The sequence below is a fragment of the Eubalaena glacialis genome, chromosome 2, assembly GCF_028564815.1.
Source record: "Eubalaena glacialis isolate mEubGla1 chromosome 2, mEubGla1.1.hap2.+ XY, whole genome shotgun sequence".
In the NCBI taxonomy this organism is placed as follows: Eukaryota; Metazoa; Chordata; class Mammalia; order Artiodactyla; family Balaenidae; genus Eubalaena; species Eubalaena glacialis.
The window spans coordinates 115,806,053-115,823,493 of NC_083717.1; the positions used below are offsets into that span (position 1 = coordinate 115,806,053).

Consider the following 17,441-nt stretch of genomic DNA (forward strand, 5'->3'; position numbering starts at 1 on the left):
ATGTTTATTCTGTTAAGTTTTTAAGAAGCTTAACTCTTTATTGCCACAGCTTAACAGGAATATTTACTGGAATATGTTTTAAAAATAAAAGGCTGCATAAATATGTTACTAATCTTGATATGTTTTAATTCATTTTGTTTGTTTCTCAAAGGGATGTCCGTCGCTTAGTGGTGGCCATGTCTAGAGCCAGACTTGGACTTTATATCTTCGCCAGAGTATCCCTCTTCCAAAACTGTTTTGAACTAACTCCAGCTTTCAGCCAGCTCACAGCCCGCCCACTTCATTTGCATATAATTCCAACAGAACCTTTCCCAACCAGTAGGAAGGTAAGACCACAGGTGACCACGTTAGCAAAAAGCATCATGACATAAATCATCTGAACACTGGTTTAGAGTGCTCCTTACGCTAAGGAACTGAATTAAGATTTTCTATGTAAAAATAATGACACCAGCTAACATTTACTGAGTATACTCACCACATATCAGGCAACTTCTCTGATCCAATTTCCAACATATGGAAAATGGGGTTAATAAGAAAACCTATTGAACAGGTTACCAATAGGAAATAAAATAATGTATGTCAAAGCTAATAGCCTGATACATGGTGGGTACTCAATAAATGTTACATTACATACGTTATCTTATTTCATCTCAGTAACAGCCCTGTTCAATAGGTTTTCTTATTAACCTCACTTTCCATATGTTGGAAACTGTGGATCCGAGAAGTTAAGTAGTTAAGCCACGCATCTGAGTAGATGGAGAGTCCAAGATTTAAAAACCCAGGCAGCCTGACTCCAGAGTCCATGTTAATCATCATCATACTATACTGCCTCTCTTCAGCTTTGTAAGGAGAACTTAGCTAATTACTTGATAACAGAGTAATAACTGGTTTAGCTCTTGGAGAACCCTCAAGAAGCTTGCATTCTGGGGGAGGGTGTCAGGGAACGGCACAAACACTTAACTCAGAGAAGTGCCACTCTCTCCTCATCCCTGCTACCCATCTCCTATCTCCCCTTCTTTCTTCCCTTTCCCACCCTCAGCTCCCAGAGGTAACATTATCTCTTCAGTTTCTGGCTTAGCCTTACTTTTGCACAAAGGAGCAGGTAACTTTATTTTCTTACGTTGTTTTCTTTCTTACATGAAGGTCAGCATACTATAGACTTTTGGGCTTGTGTGTGTTTTTAATTTAATGAAATGTCTTGGCGGTCCATTGAATTTTAAATAAAACTGTCTTAAACGTTCACAGTATACTTCTTTTCCCCACCTCTCTTTTTTTTATTTTTTAAAAAATTAAAAATTTTTTTTTTATTTTTTCATTTTTTGGCCGCACTGTGTGGCTTGCAGGATCTTAGTTCCCTGACCAGGGATTGAACCCGGGCCCTCGGCAGTGAGAGCATGGAGTCCTAACCACTGGACTGCCAGGGTATTCCCCCCACCCCTCTTTTAAAAAAAAAATAAAGTTAAATTCTGTGCGTTTGTTTTGTAATAATGTTAAGAACTTTTTTTTAATTGTTTTTTTTTCCTTTAAATAAAAGAAATGCTGCTGTGGAGGAATAGAAGGGAAAGGATGGAACGATACGATGGGGTGGGGCCATGTGCAGCCTTGAGTGTCAGGCTCTGAGGTCTGGACACAGTCCTATAGCTATGAGGTTCTCAGTCTTTTGTGGACTGATTATTAAACAGGCACATTGCTGATGAGAGGTCTGGGACAGGGGCTAGGTATCTTCAGGTTTAACACACTCTCCAGGTGCTTCCTAGCCAAGGGCTGCACACACACCTGGAGGCAATAACAAGGAACAGAAGGTTTGGAAAGCGGTGCTCTAGGCAGTACCATGGACTCAAGCCCTGGGGGCTGAGGGCTGGGAGCATCTCCCCATCCTCTGCTCAGGAGACAGTGTGAGGGGTGAGGAGAACTGAGCAGCCCTGAATCTCAGGAGAGGCTGCTCCCAGCAAAGCCGCCAGAAAATATGCAAATACAAACAAACAGAAAGACTTCCATGCTTTAAAGGCAATATTCCATAGTTGTAACAGCATGGCAGTCTTTCCACACAGAAGTTGTGACCGTTACAGAAAGTGACCACCGTCCAAAGAACACCTGCTTATGTGGAATACCGCCGTCCTGCTTAATTCTGAGAAATGCTATTTAATGTACTAAATATTTCTAACTTTATGTGCTTTAAATAATTTGTCACTTTAAGGTAAAATCCTTTTTCTTGATATGATTTTACCTCTATGATTTTCTGAATTGTACAGTAAGAAAGGATGAGACTTTAGAAAAATTTTACAGTTGACTTTAAATAGGAAAGTTCTTAACCTTTATTCTCAGATGGTTTAGAAGAAGTGCAGATTTTCTGTTTTCTTCATTTGCTTTACCACTTTACCTACACCAATAGAGTGGTGTTTCTCAGATTGTTGTCAGAAGCTACTCCATCAGAATCACCTTGTTCTCCCTCAGACCTACTGAATCGAAATCACTGGGGGCTACAGCCCAGGCCTCTGTTATGTAACACTTTCCCCACATGGTTCTGATGGATACTACAAAGTTTACACCTTAGACTACTATTTGCCAACATTTTTGACCATACGCTTTATTAGTAAAGAAAAAGAAATCTTGCAGGAATTCATTGACGATCCAGTGGTTAGTACTTCACGCTTCCACAGCAGGGGGCACAGGTTTGATCCCTGGTTGGGGAACTAAGATCCCACAAGCAGCATGGCATGCCGAAAAAAGAAAACTGGCAAATATTAACCCTCATGACTAACAGTCTATATATTAAGTAATAATAAATGATAGCTTCTTATTTTTTAGAAAAACATAAATGGGAAGAACAATTTTAATATTTTCTTTGTGAATAGCCTTGAGAATTGCCTTTGGAGCATATGTGGTATTGGAGACCACTACTTTAGACCATGTTGATTTTTTTTTTCTATTCAAATGATTGCTTATTTCTTATGAATTCTTCTGCATTAGTTAGTAGACCAAAACTCATGTTTTACTTACCAACTTGAAATTATATTAAAAGCTAGTGACTCTTAGCTCTCTCCTAATCGCTACCTTTTCTAAATTTAAATTGGATCACTTCTCTTCATGAAATCCTTATTCGACTCTTAACGCTTACATCTTAATGTCCTCTTACTGTTGTTATTTCCTCCAAACCCTAATAGTCAAATAGTGTTCATACATAAGATGGAGACATGCGCTTCTGTTGAAGTGTTAGCTTTCAGTGTCTTTCACTCTATACTTAACTTTCTTTTTCTTTTTTTTTTTAATTTATTTTATTGATGTATAGTTGATTTACAATGCTGCGTTAGTTTCTGATGTACAGGAAAGTGATTGAGTTATACAAATATACACTCTTTTTCATACTCTTTTCCATTATGGTTTATCACAGGATATTGAATATAGCTCCCTGTGCTATACAGTAGGACCTTGTTGTTTATCCATTCTATACATAATAGTTTGCATCTGCTAATCCCAAACTCCCAATCCATCCCTCCCTTACCCACCCCCGCCTTGGCAACCACAAGTCTGTTCTCTATGTCTCTGAGTCTGTTTCTGTCTCGCAGATAAGTTCATTTGTGTCATATTTTAGATTCCACATATAAGTGATTATACTTTCTTTTTGCCGTCTTCTAGAATGGAGAGAGACCATCTCATGAAGTACAGATAATAAAGAATATGCCCCAGATGGCAAACTTCGTATACAACATGTATATGCATTTGATACAGACCACACATCATTATCATCAGGTAAGTTTTCTCAAAATTGACTCTTATTTTTCTTGCTGTAGAATCTTCTCTGTTGCCAAATAAATCTTTAACATACTTGATTCCTTGCGGGAAACCAGCTAAACCAAAGTAGATTACTATTCATGTAACATCCATATTTTAAAAACATCTTTTGTAGATATAATTTGGCATACAATAAATTCCACGTATCTAAAGTATACAATTTGATATGTTCTGATATTTGTATATATCCATGAAACCATCACCATAATCGAGATGATGAACATATCCATTATCCCCAAAAGTTTTCCACGTACACCTTGATAATCCCTCTCATCCCTCACCAGTTCCTTTTCCACCTTCTCCAGGAAACCAAGGATCTACTTTATGTCACAATAGATTAGTCTCCATTTTTTAGACATTTATGTAAATAGACTCATACAGCATGTACTCTTTTTTCCTACTTTTTTTCAGCATTATTTTGATATTCATTTATGTTTCAGAATGTATCAGTAGTCCTTTTCCCTTTATTGCTGAATAAGTAATCCCTTATACAGATTACCAAGTTTACCCATTCATCCACTGATGGACATTTGGGTTGTTTCCAATTTTGGCTATTACAAATAAAGCTACTATGAATGTTCTCCTACAAGTCTTTGTACTTTCTCTTGGGTAAATTTTTAGGAGTGGAATGGTTGGATAGTATGGTAAGTATGTATTCAACTTCTTTTAAGAAACTGCCCACCTGTCTTACAAAGTGGTTGTACCATTTTATATTCCCACCAGCAATGTATGAGAGCTCACACACACTATGTTTGGTCTTTTTATTTTAGCATTCCGGTAGGTGTGTAATGGTCTCGTTGTGGTTTTAATTGGCACTTCTCTAATAACAATTGAAGTTGACCATCTTTTCATGTGGTTATTTACCATCTGCATATCTTTGAGGATGTGTCTGTTTAGGCCTCTCACTCACTTTTTCGGGTTGTTGTATTATTATTGAGTTTAGAGAGTTTTAAAATTTATTCTGACTGCAAGTTCCTCATCAGATGTTTGTTTTACGAATATTTTCTCCTAGTCTGTGACTTGTTTTCTCATTTTTAAGTGTCTTTCAGAAAACAACAGTTTTAAATTTTGACAAAGTCCCAGTGTATCAAGTTGTTCTTTTGTGATTCATGCTTTCTATGTTCTAAAAAAACTTAGCCTGACCCAAAATTCAAGTTTTTTTTTTCTAATGTTTTCTTCTAGAAGTTTTATAGTTTAATTTGCTATTTAGAGGTATGGTACATTGTGGGTTAATTTTTTTTTATATGGTGCAAGGTAAGGTTGCATTTTACTCATTTGCATGTGGATATCCAGTTGTTTCAGCACCATTTCCTGAAAAGGCTATTTTTTCCTTCTGTTGACTTGCCTTGTCTTTTTTTTTTTTTTTTGAGATTAAAAAAGCAGTTTTTCAAATTGAGATATAATTGACATATAATTTTATATTAGTTTCAGGTGTATAAAATAATGATTCGCTATTTCTACATATTGCAAAACAATCACCACAATAAATCTGATTAACATCCTTCACCACACAGAGTTACACATTTTTTTTTCTTATGTTGAGAACTTTTAGGATCTCACCTTGTTGTCTTAGTAGAAAAATCAATTGGCCATGTATGTGAGAGTCTACTTCTGGGCTTTCTATTCTGTTCTTTTGATCTTTGCATCTTTCCTTTTTGCCTTTACTACACTACCTTTATTAGATAGAGTTTCTTTATCGTAAATCTTGAAATTAGATAATGTGTGTCCTTCAGTTTTGTTATTTTTCAAAATGGTTTTGGCTGTTCTAGTTCCTTTGCTTTTCTGTATAAATTTTAGAATCAGCTTGTCTATTTCAACCCCCAGAAAAAGCATGTTGAGGTTTTGATTAGGATTTTGGAGTATTACTGCTTAAGATCAATTTGGGGAAATTAACATCTTAACAATATTGAGTCTTCTTTCCATGAATATGATATCTCTCTCCACTTCTTTAGGTCTTCTTTGAATTCTCTCCTCAGTGTTTGGCAGTTTTCAGCATACAGGCTTTATACATATGTTGTTAGTTTTATTGCTAAGTATTTCATATTTTGTGCGGCCATTGTGAATACTACTTTAAAACTTTTTCAGTTTCCAACAAGAGAAACAGTTCCTGAAGAGAGAAGCCCAGCTTTAGCTCCAGACTGCCATGGGGTAAAAGGGAAGCCAGGCATATAGAGCTGCTCCAGTGTTCTGGTTAAGTGGGACAGAAGCCTTGTGCCCTGCTGCTCTCTCCCTGCCATGGCCTTGTCTCAAGGCTTGGTTCCTTCTCACCCCTCACAGGGCTCCCTGATTGAAGTCGGTCCTTTCTTGAGTTGGTGTGGCAGTCAGTCCTAATCAGCCACTGTTTTTCCAGAGTGTTACAATAAATTCCTTTGCTAAAAAATTTAATAGCTTTTGATATTGTTTTTCTCCCTGAGGATGTAATATATGATCTCATCATTATTATCTGATATCTATGCAGGCATATTCCATGGAGTCAGTAAAACTTAGACCATTATCATCAGAGTTGTTACATCTGTAATATAAAATGGCCAGCAGTGTTTTGGAGAATTCTAGAGTGACAGTATCAGTTAGGAAGATAATGTTAATGTGAGAACTTAACTTTATAAGCCAGTGTCTTTTTATTTGGATTCATTGATGTCTTCTCTCTCTCTCTCTTTCTTTTTTTTTTTTCTTTAGACTTTATTACAGCTACCACCTGCTATGGTAGAAGAAGGTGAAGAAGTTCAAAGTCAGGAAACAGAATTGGAAACAGAAGAAGAGGCCACGCCTGCTCAAGCTGACATTGTACCTAGTCTAACAGATGCCAGCTCCAGTGAAGAAACCTCAGCCTCTCAGACTGAGACCATCCCCAATCACACAGGAGCCAGTTCCAGTTCAGAGGCCATCCCTACTGAATCCGAGATCACTGCTACTGTGGCAGAACCTGTAGCTATACCAGCGGAGAATAACACCCCTCAAGATGCCACATCCGCCCCCAGAGAAACCAAGTAGCCAAACTAGCCCTTCTTAGGGAGGACATTTCATTTATAAAGTCTAGGTAAAGTTACGTTTTGTATTTTACATATGCTTCTGCCATTTTAATGGCACTAATTAATATTCAGTCCTTATTTTTGTTAGCTGATCTCAATGTTTGTCTTCTTGTATATATGAAAAAAGAGTGTGTGTGAACAACGCCAATTTTATTTGTTCAGTCAGAAGAGTAAATAACCATTCCTTTGATATTTTGATTATTAAATAACTATATCTGTAATCATACCTACATTAAAAGAATTTTCCACAGAGTAATAGTTCACATTTTTAGTGAACTTCTCTAAAGAAAAGGACAAAATATACTGGAATTAACTACAAATGACCTCAAGCAAGTGTCCAAATTGGGGAGGAAATCATTTCTTCTACCATAATGTAAGATGCTCAAGTCATGTTTCTTTCTGTCCCTCCTTTCTTTGCTGTCTTCCTTGATGGAAAGGCATCAACACCATAGGATATAAGTTGCTCCGATCCATTAAAGAAGACATGCATTTCCTTCCCCCAAATCTCAGAATGTGTAAAATCACCTAGAATGTCTCTTTATTTTGGGGGCCACTCCAGGCCTAATGAATCAGAATCTCAGGGTTAGAGCCTAGGAACCTGCATTTTTATTTTTGCAGGTGCTACACAATTAATGTTTGAGTTGCTGGCCGAATGATATCAGATAAGGCTGATGAGGCTAGGCCAAGATATGTCATTCATCTAAGCAAGAAGGATCTGGCAGATCCATTTGGGCAGGAACAAAGGTCCAGGGTCCGGGCAGTGAAAATCAGTGAACTTAATTAATTCCTGTATTCAGGATGGATTTCTTCCAATGCAGAGCTTCTGAGTTTTCTGCCCTGTTTAGTTCTCTTGATAGATAACCAGCCATAAGGAGACCTTAAGGTAAAATGTGCTCCAGACTTGAGAAGGCATCTGTACTAGGACCTTGCTACTCAGGTATGGTTTGCAAATCAGCAACATCAGTGTTGCACTGAAATTTGTAAGAAATGCAAAAGTTTGGGCTCTACCCCAGATCTGTTAAATCTCAGTCTGCATTACAGCAAAGTCCCCAGGTGATTCATATGCACTTTGTAGTTTCAGAAGCGTTGTACTGAGATTACTGTGCTGTTCTCACATGAATGAGAGGTAGAATGGTCATCCTATGATGGTGGAGTTTACAGTGAGTATTACTGTTTTCTGACAATGGACCTCTGCTTATAAGGTCCCTGGGCCTGGTGACCAGAGAAGAGATGAATATGTGTATGTGGGGAGGGTGAACTTGCCCACTAGTTCTCTTCCCCATTCCCACATCTACTAGAGTGGCTAAGGGGAGCATTTCCCCAAATCTAGTGCATCTACCTTTAGGCTTGACCGTGTCCAACGAACTTTTGAAGAATTAAGCAAAAATTGCACACTGCCAGTGACAAGACCAGTGCTTCTCATCTTGATATTTTGAAGCAATGATGAATTCATAAGGAAATTAAACCCAGAAAGTCAAGTCAATGATATTTTTGAGTGACTAATGTTTGCTTAAGTTTACCAGTCTGTGGTGGGTATAATTTAGACTCCTATCTTACAGTGCTTCTTGCAGCATCAACAATTGTGTTGGGTGGGGAAGGGGAAGATGAAAGTGATGGGGTAATAAGGGGAGTGAAATGCCAAGGAAATGAACATAGGAAACCTAGGTCTGTTTGTTATCAGAGTTAGGATGGAGCCAAATGGTCTGTTACATAATTTCTCTGAGTATAAGAATTTGAAAGCAGGTGTTATGGGCATCTGTATGAGGACTTGCACTCAGAATTATTTTCATTTGTGAATATATAGTATCAGGCTAAGCAAGAGGGAAAGAAGCTTTACCATATTACTGTCTTTCCTGGAAAAGATTGATTTTTCCCTCTACCCTTTAGAGGAAATGAATCATGATACCTGCAACCAAAGTAAGCAAAACTGCTGTGCTGCTTTCTCCTTAAATAAACCATTTTCCTAACACTGTATATCGCTCTGTCTAGCTGGGTGACTGAACTTTTTTCTCTGCTGCTTGATTTTCTATCACACTAAAAAGAAAATTTTAACTGGAAGATGAATAATTCCTTTGCCTTTGTCAAATTAAGAAAGGAATGATGAAAGTGGGACTTGCATTATTTTAAATTGTTTATTCACTGGAAAGGCCAGTGAACTGCAGTTGACTATAGAATTGTGGAATTTTTAAAGGAACTTAAGAGATCTTTTCTAATCTTAAATAATGAGGAAACTGAATCAGATGGTCTTAACCAGGGTGGCAACTGTGGGAGACTGGGGTAGAATCCAATCTATAGTCCAGGGCAGTTTTGTGCCTTTTTTTTTTTTTTTTTAATCAACCACACATGAGTAATTGCTTCATAAATTCAAAATTTTTCTTTTTAATTTGGGATTACTACAGACACAGTTATTCTAGCCAGGTGACCATTTCAGATTAGTGTTCCCATTGCTCTCCATCCTGTTTTTCACATCTGAATATGTCATGATTTTGGAGTTTATTTTTAAAAGCAAACCAAAAAGACACATGCCAAGAGAAAGAGCATGAAATGAAGCAATTCAAGTATTTAGATTTTTTTTCACAAAATGCTGAGTTAAGAAAGTACATTACCAGCAGTTGAGAATAAATAGCTCTATTGATTTGGGCAAATGAATGAGAAGATCTAAATATTATCAGGTCTCTTGAAGTTGGTGTGATGATAAAAGTTGATATTTTGCTAGATACTGAGAGAAATGGTATAAATGGGCCATTTGTGCTCCTATAAAAAATGAAGTTTTTATGATCAGGGGACAACATGATATTGTAAAACAGACTTTGGACTCATCCAGACCTGACTCAAATTTTACGTAATTTGCTCATCAGCATTTGGTTTGACCTTGACAAGTGTTATAACCTCTCTAAGTCCCAGTTTTATCTACAAAATGGGGAAAAGATCTGTTTGTTTGTTAATGGGGTAATGTTTATGAAAACATCTGGCACCTGGGTGCTCGGTAAATACCAGTCCCACCCTCTGCATTTTCCCCCAAATCTTTGAGACAGTGTAGGATATTGCCAGCCAGTCTTCTGACTTGAGTGCGTAGCTATGCCCCTATCCAGGGAGCATGGAGGAGGATTAAGAAGGGAACACATGGTGGCAGTTGACTTTTGAAGATCAAGGGTCACATTTACTGATTGGAAACCTCGAAATCAGCCCATGGCAGCATTGAGGATGGTCTCTGCTGAAATTAAAATTTCTAGCAGAACAGCCTACCCAGATGGAGATAGTAGGTACCATTGTGCTTGGGGTATATTGGTAACATCAATTCTGTATCCTGTACTCCCCCACCCCAAGATCATCTATACTATTGCACTTACCTAGCTTGAATGTGCTTTTTCCTTTTTATCTTGTACTCACATGGTATTTTAGAGATGTTTCTTCAATTAAAATAAGATAAAAAAGATTTTTTAAAAAACGCCAACCCTTTTGCATGCACCAGAAGAGCAGTTAAAAACAAGCAGTGCCTTGCTTCCTGTGAAAAATGCTTGGCAGTTAGCCTTTGTAATTATGAAGCAATCATGTTAATAGATGTTTAAGAATAATACAACTGGAGCTGTACAGAGCCAAGGATGGAAATGAGCACATGAGACCATTTTTTCTTTATCCATTGCTATTCTTCAGTGCCCGAGAAGGGGTTTAAATTCAGCGGTAGCCAGAAGCTTTGGACACTTTTTTTCTTCATAGGGACGATCCTGAGCTCAGTCCCCTGGAGCATGACTCAGAATGCAGCACAGTTACTGCTGACTGCCAGCTTTATTGCCAGCTCTGCCTTTTGGCTTACACTTATTTCATTAGCTACTTAAACTTTTGCACTTACATATAAAAGATGGCTAATCCCAGTATTTCTCAACATATGTTACAAAACCACCCGTCTTCAAAAATACTTTGAAAAACATGTTCCATGGTCAAATAAGTTTGAGGAACACAATTAATTATCATTCCCCATTTGCAGAATAACAATGCATTGTTAGCTAATTAAAGGTTCTTTCCTGCAGGAACAAATCATGTTAACTTTGTTTAATCTAGCATTTGATTATCCCAAGCTTATTTGACCATAGAACTCTTTCTTACTTTTTCTTTTTTTTAAAAATAAGACATTCTAGAGAACTAGTTCCTCGGAACAGTTTGGGAGCCAATATTTTTACATTAGCAAGTGAACTTTGATTACCCCTTAGAAAATTAAGGGGATAAGAATATACCAGCCCCAATATGCTACTTTGTCATAAGGATTATTTTGAGCTGAAGGCAGTTGAGAAACAGCAGATGCAGGAAGTATTCTCTGTCCTTGTGCTTCTGCCTAAAAGCAGGGCATAAATTTCCCTTTGTAAAGATGACATAAATTTCCATTTGTAAAGGTGTCCCCTCTCTCCTGTACCAGGAAGAAGACAACAACCCTTATCACCGGACACAGAGATGATGCTGTGAAATGAGTCTGCATAAACAAACCTTACTAAAATGACCCTTATCTTCCATTAATTTCCCCGTGTATTTACTTTCCCACAATCTACCACCCCTAAAAGCCCAAACTCCCCCCCTTTTTTTTTGCCTATTTACTTCTCCATAATTTATTGTCCTTTGTTAAAATGGTATATAAGCTTCAAAGCCTAACAGCTTTGGGGGGGAATTTTTACTTTTCTGTGTAGGCCCCTGGAAGTAAAGTTAAAAACGTCAATTAAATTTGCATGCTGTTTCTCCTATTAATTTGTCTTTTGACAGTTTAATTCACAGGCCCCAGGTACAGACCTAAGAAGGTAAAGTCTTCCCTCCCCTACAAAAATAAGACTTTAATACATCATTTTTCCGTAAGTAACCAGAGGCTAAAGTAACACAGCTGAAGAAGAATGTAGAGGTGAAGTGATTTGGACAAAATGTCATAGTGTAATTTGTTGAGTGTCACATGGTATTAATAGCAACATCCTGAACATACAAATGAATAAAAGTTTGATCAATGTACCATGACATTCGTTCCTGTGAGCCTTCTAAGAAAAGGTCACTGAGCATTCTCTGTTTACATTTTAATTTTAGAGTCCAGGATTTCACACTAACCTTTTCTCATTTCTTACTGTGCAGTAAAAGAACAGTCAGTATTTCCAGCATGTCTTGTTTTCTCAGTTCTCTAAATGTTTGTTTTCTTTAAAAGTCTGTTTCAAAAAGGGAAAAGATTTAGCATGGTAAATAGGGGTGGACAAGAAATAATAGAAGAAAATTTAGGCAAATATGAAGAAAATTTCCTTAAAGAAGAATGTAAGATAAAGGACCCCAAAAGTTACCTTGCATAGGACATGTTGAATTCTCTCTTGGTTGATCTCCAGAGATAATGGTCCCCACCATCCTCTTTCTCTCCATCTTTGACTTACATCGTACATTCACCCAACACTCTTCTTGCAGCAAATCTAAGTGCAAGAACCTCAATGGTAGCTGCTTCTCCTTGGGAGATACCTTGTTTAATATAAATGGCTCTTTTGAGAAACTGATTTTATTGACCTTTTTAAAAAAGTCGAGTTCTTGATAGGAAGTGGTCATATAAAATATTATCTTTTTCTACTCTCATTCGTTGGTTCATTTTGAGGGGAGTTTTCTTCTGGTTTTTAGTTCAGTTATTTACAATAAATGTGGTTACTGTATTATGGTATTTTCATTACCCCTTTTCTTCTAGTAGCACTTTCCAGTGCTGATTTCTTCTAATCCCAGACTTCCCCAAGAATAGTAGTGGAACAAGAATAGAGCTAGTTAATTTGCATTTTATTTTGCAGGTTGACTACTTTTCACAGAAGTGAATTGAATTAAAAGTAGTAAAAAGTTGGAAGATGTCTTTGAAACTATCTAATTCTTGTGCATTCATAGACTGAATACCTACTGTATGTCAGGCAACAATGCCATAGTTCATAGGTGAGAACACTGAGGCATTGGGTGGTTTGCCTAGGACACTATGGTTAGTTGAACTGGGACCAGAACCACCATCTGACATTCAGGCAAATCCCTTACCTTGCTGTTCTTTAAACTTATTTGCTTGAAACAAATCAAAGTAGAAGGAGCCACACTTAATATTTCACAGATGAGTAAGGCAAGCCTACTAAAGAATTCCTCTCAGGCTTGGAATACCAGAGAGGAGACCAGGTTGCCAAAATCAGGATAGGAAATAAGAGGTCTATGAAAAAATATGCTTTAATATTACAGTGTTTATACTTACAGGTGAAAGCCAAATTAATACTTGTTTTGGATTGAAAAAAGTATGAGAAACATATAATGGGGAGAGGCTATAGTAAGTAGTATTTAAGTGCCAAAATGCTAATTATCCTAAAGCTGTTTTAGTTTTAGACCAAGTCAGAACAGGTTAAATAACAACAGTTTTAAAAGAATGTAATATATGATAAGGGAAAAGTTAGAATTTACCAAGACCTGCACTTTAAATTACCATTATAGGCAAACCTCAGAGATATTGTGGGTTCATTCCAGACCACTGCAATAAATTGAATATCACAATAAAGAGAGTCACACTAATTTTTTCAGTTTCCCGGTACATATAAAAGTTATTTTTATACTATACTGTAGCCTATTAAGTATGCTAAATAGTATTATGTCTAAAAAAGCATACATACCTTAATTTAAAAATACTTCATTGCAAAAAAAAAAATGCTAACCATCATCTGAGCCTTCAGCGAGTCATAATCTTCTTGCAGTAATAACACGCAGGATCACTGCTCACAGATCACCGTAATAAATATAACAATAATGAAAAAGTTTGAAATATTGTAAGAATTACCAAAATGTGACACAGAGACACAAAGTGAGTAAATGCCAATGAGGAAATGGCCCTGATAGACTTAACTTGACACAAGGTTGCTTCAAACCTTCAATGCGTTAAAAACATAGTATCTACAAAACGCAATAAAGTGAAGTGCAATAAAATGAGGAATGCCTGGCTCAGCCTCCCAGTTTAACTCTACCTGCCGCACACCCAACGTTAGCACGTTTGGGAGCTGAAAAGAACATCTGTGTGAGCTAAAGTTCCCAGGAGCAAATGTCTGTTTCTAAAACAACTCAAAGCAAGATGCTCTTACGCAATTACAGAAATCAGTTGCGGTTTTTTAGAGGTCGCCATTGCAACTCTTGGTCTAGTTGGGCTCATTAAATGAATGGGCTCATCTGAGCAAGTAGAGAATGTGTTTCCTCTGCAGAAATACGGTCGTAGCTTTGGTGAAAAGACTCATGAATGTCAACTGTCATTGACACTTGAGAAATTAAATTGGTCAAGTGGTTCTCTTAAATTGACATGGTACTATGAATATTGGACATGGGTAGTTTGGCCTGCTTTTGAGCTACATAAAAATGGAATCATACAAAATGTACTTTTTTTGGTCTGCCTTCTCAAATAGATTGTGATGACATGAGGTAGGGATCAAGATTAACTGAGCACTATTTATTAGATCATTCTTTCCCTCAACACACTATACTGTAATCTTTGTCATAAATCAAGTAATTGTATATGTGTGGGTCTGTTTCTGGAATTGTTTCATTGGTATATTTTTCTTTTCTTGTGCCAACATTTAACTGTTTTAATTACTGTAGCTTTACATTAAACCTTGACATCTGGTTGTGTATTCTCCCTTAGCTATATTCTTCAAGATATTGGCCACTCTTAATCTGTGTATACATTTTAGAATCATCCTGTCAATTCTAAAAAAAGCGAAAAAAAAAAAAAAACTTGCTTGGATATTTATTGGGATTGTATTGATTCTATAGATCAATTTGGAGGAAAATTGATATCTTTATCATTTAGGAATATGGTGTTTCCATTTACTTAAGCCTTCTTTAATCTCAATAGTGTTTTGTAGTTTTCTAGATAAAGGTTTTGGTCCTCTTTTGTTAAATTTATTCGTATTTGATTTTTTATGCTACTAAAAATGGTACTTTTAAAACTACATTTTATTATGTTTTGTCATTATTTGTTACTGGTATATAGAAATACAGTATCTTTCTTGTATGTTGCCCTAGTATGTAGCAATCTTGTTGAATTCACTTATTATAGTACGACAGTAGATTATTTTGGGTTATCTACATACATAATTATGTCATCTGTGAATAATGGTAGTTTTATTTCTTCTTCGATCATTATACTTCTTATTTCCTTTTTAATCTCTGTGCCTTTTACTTCCCTTTTCTGCTTATTGGCTTATTGAAGACCTCCAGTACAGTGTTGAATGGAGGCAATCAAAATGAATATCTTTGTTTCCTCCCAATCTTAGGGACAAAGCTTTTAATATTTCACCTATTGCCATAGGTCTTTGTGACACCGTGTATCAGATTTTAAGAGTTTCCGTCTATGCCTAGTTTGCCAAGTGTTGTTGTTGTCATTGTTTTGAACATGAATGGATGTTGAAATCTCACTAATACTTTTTCAGTGTATCCTCAACATGATCATATACTTTTTCTCCTTTATTCTGTTAATGTGGTGAACTGCATTGGTTTATTTTTCAACCTTTTTTTTTCTTTTTTAATTTATTTTTGGCTGCGTTGGGTCTTCGTTGCTGCGCACGGGCTTCCTCTAGTTGTGGCGAGCGGGGGCTGCTCTTCGTTGTGGTGCGCGGGCTTCTCATTGCGGTGGCTTCTCGTTGCAGAGCACAGGCTCTAGGCGCACAGGCTTCAGTAGCTGTGGCACGCAGGCTCAGTAGTTGTGGCTCGCAGGCTCTAGAGAGCAGGCTCAGTAGTTGTGGTGCACGTGGTTAGTTGCTCCGCGGCATGTGGGATCTTCCCAGACCGGGGCTCGAACCTGTGTCCCCTGCATTGGCAGGCGGATTCTTAACCACCAGGGAAGTCCCTTGGTTTATTTTTCTATTGATTTTTTTTTCTTCTCATCATGGGCCAAAATTGCTACTCTTTACATGCAGCATAACTTTTTAGTTGAATACTGGAAATTACAAATGCTATGTTGTTGAATGTTTGGATTTTGTTGTCTTCCTTTAAAGACTGTTGAAGTCTGTTTTAGCAGGCAGTGACTTGTGGGTATTAGTTGACCTTTTTGATGTTTGTTTTTAAGCTTTGTTACACAGGTGTAGAGTACTTTACTCTAGGACTAGTTTAGCTCTGTCACTAAATTGTGACCTTTCTGTGGTCACTGCCCCAGGTGTTCAATGAGGTATCTCTACTCGAGCTGGTAGAAATTTAAACCTTGATTTTCATGTGAGCTCTGGGAAATGTTTAGCTTATAGCTCCCAGGTAGTTGTTATTCGATTGACTTCATGGAGTTTCACCCTGTGTATGTATAGATTAGTATTCAGCCAAAGACTTGAGGGGACCCCTCTTCAGACTTCTGGAGTTTTTCCTATGCATAACTCTCTCCTTTCATAGACTCTGCCCCCAAATTCCACCCAGCTCAGCCTCCTCAACGTTTTAGTTCCTGAAGTCGGTGAGACTGCTGGGCTTCTACTTAGGTTCTCCTTCCCTGTGCTGCTGTTTGGAAATTACCTCTCGGCAAAAAGCTAAGGCAATCACAGGGCTCACCTTGTTTTGTTTTGTTTCCTTTCAGGGATCAAAGACCTTTGCTGCCTGTTGTTCAACATCTGAAAATAGTTGCTTCGTATATTTTGTCCAGTTTTCTAGTTGTTTATAGTGGGATGGTGAGTTACTATTTCATGAGCAGAAGCAGAGGTTCTCACATTGATTGGTTTTTCAAATATTAAAGTGACCTCACATTCCTAATAATTTTAAAATAATTGCTGTATAAGTTACTAATATTTTTATTAGGATTCTTGCATCTGTGAGAATTATAGAGATTGGTCTATAATTATTAAGATGATGATGATATTACTTTTATCAGATTGGGCGTCAAGAGTATGCTGACTTCATAAATTGAGTTGAAAGTATTCTCTCCTTCTTTTACTGGAAGAGATTTTGTAAAAGTGGTATTATTTCTTTTTTTAGCATTTGGAACAATTTACCAGTGAAATCTAAGCCTGGAGATTTCTTTGTGAGATTTTAAATTTCAGATTTAATTTATTTAATGGTATAAGACTATTCTGTTTCTTGTTGTGTTGGTTTTGGTAAGTTGTGTTTTTATGGGAATTTGTCCATTTAAGCTGAATTTTAAAATTTATATGGGTAAAAGTAATGTATAATAACTTTTCAGCACAGCTTTAGCTATATCACACACATCCCATATCATGTTTTCATTAACATCCAGTTCAAGATGTTTCCTAATTTCCATTGGGACTTTTTTAAACACATTTTTTCATTTTCTTTGAAAATGTTTTGGAACTTAATAGAGGTGGTGGTTACACAAACTTGTGAATGCACTAAATACCACTTAATTGTTCTCTTTAAAATGGTTAACTTTATGTTATGTGAATTTCACCTCAATTTAAAAAAAAAACAAAAATGCCTTTTAAGAAGTGGGTTTCTTAATTTCCACGCATTTGGGCATCTTTCTTATCTTTTTGTTATTAACTTCTAGCTTTGTTCCACCATGGTCAGAGAACATATTCTGTATGATGAAAATCCCTTGAAATTTGTCAGGACTTTTATGGTACATGTTTCACATGCACTTGAAAAGATTGTGTATTCTGTAGAAGTTAGGTACCATCATATGTA

At 36.9% G+C, this 17,441-nt stretch overlaps 1 protein-coding gene across 4 annotated transcripts in view; it reads left to right on the top strand.

Annotated features, from left to right (window-relative positions):
* The window catches only part of AQR (aquarius intron-binding spliceosomal factor), a 117,962-nt gene extending 101,428 nt beyond the window's left edge, over positions 1-16,534 (top strand). For 3 of the 4 annotated variants that reach the window (XM_061182276.1, XM_061182279.1, XM_061182280.1), the window contains 3 exons: positions 152-326; positions 3,637-3,750; positions 6,469-7,063. In XM_061182276.1, the coding sequence (XP_061038259.1) occupies positions 152-326; positions 3,637-3,750; positions 6,469-6,783 (604 nt within the window). In that variant the 3' untranslated portion in view covers positions 6,784-7,063. Of the gene's footprint in view, positions 1-151; positions 327-3,636; positions 3,751-6,468; positions 7,064-16,380 lie in introns of those variants that run through there. The other variant, XM_061182278.1, reaches the window with a different exon arrangement.
* The last annotated feature ends 907 nt before the right edge of the window (positions 16,535-17,441 follow it).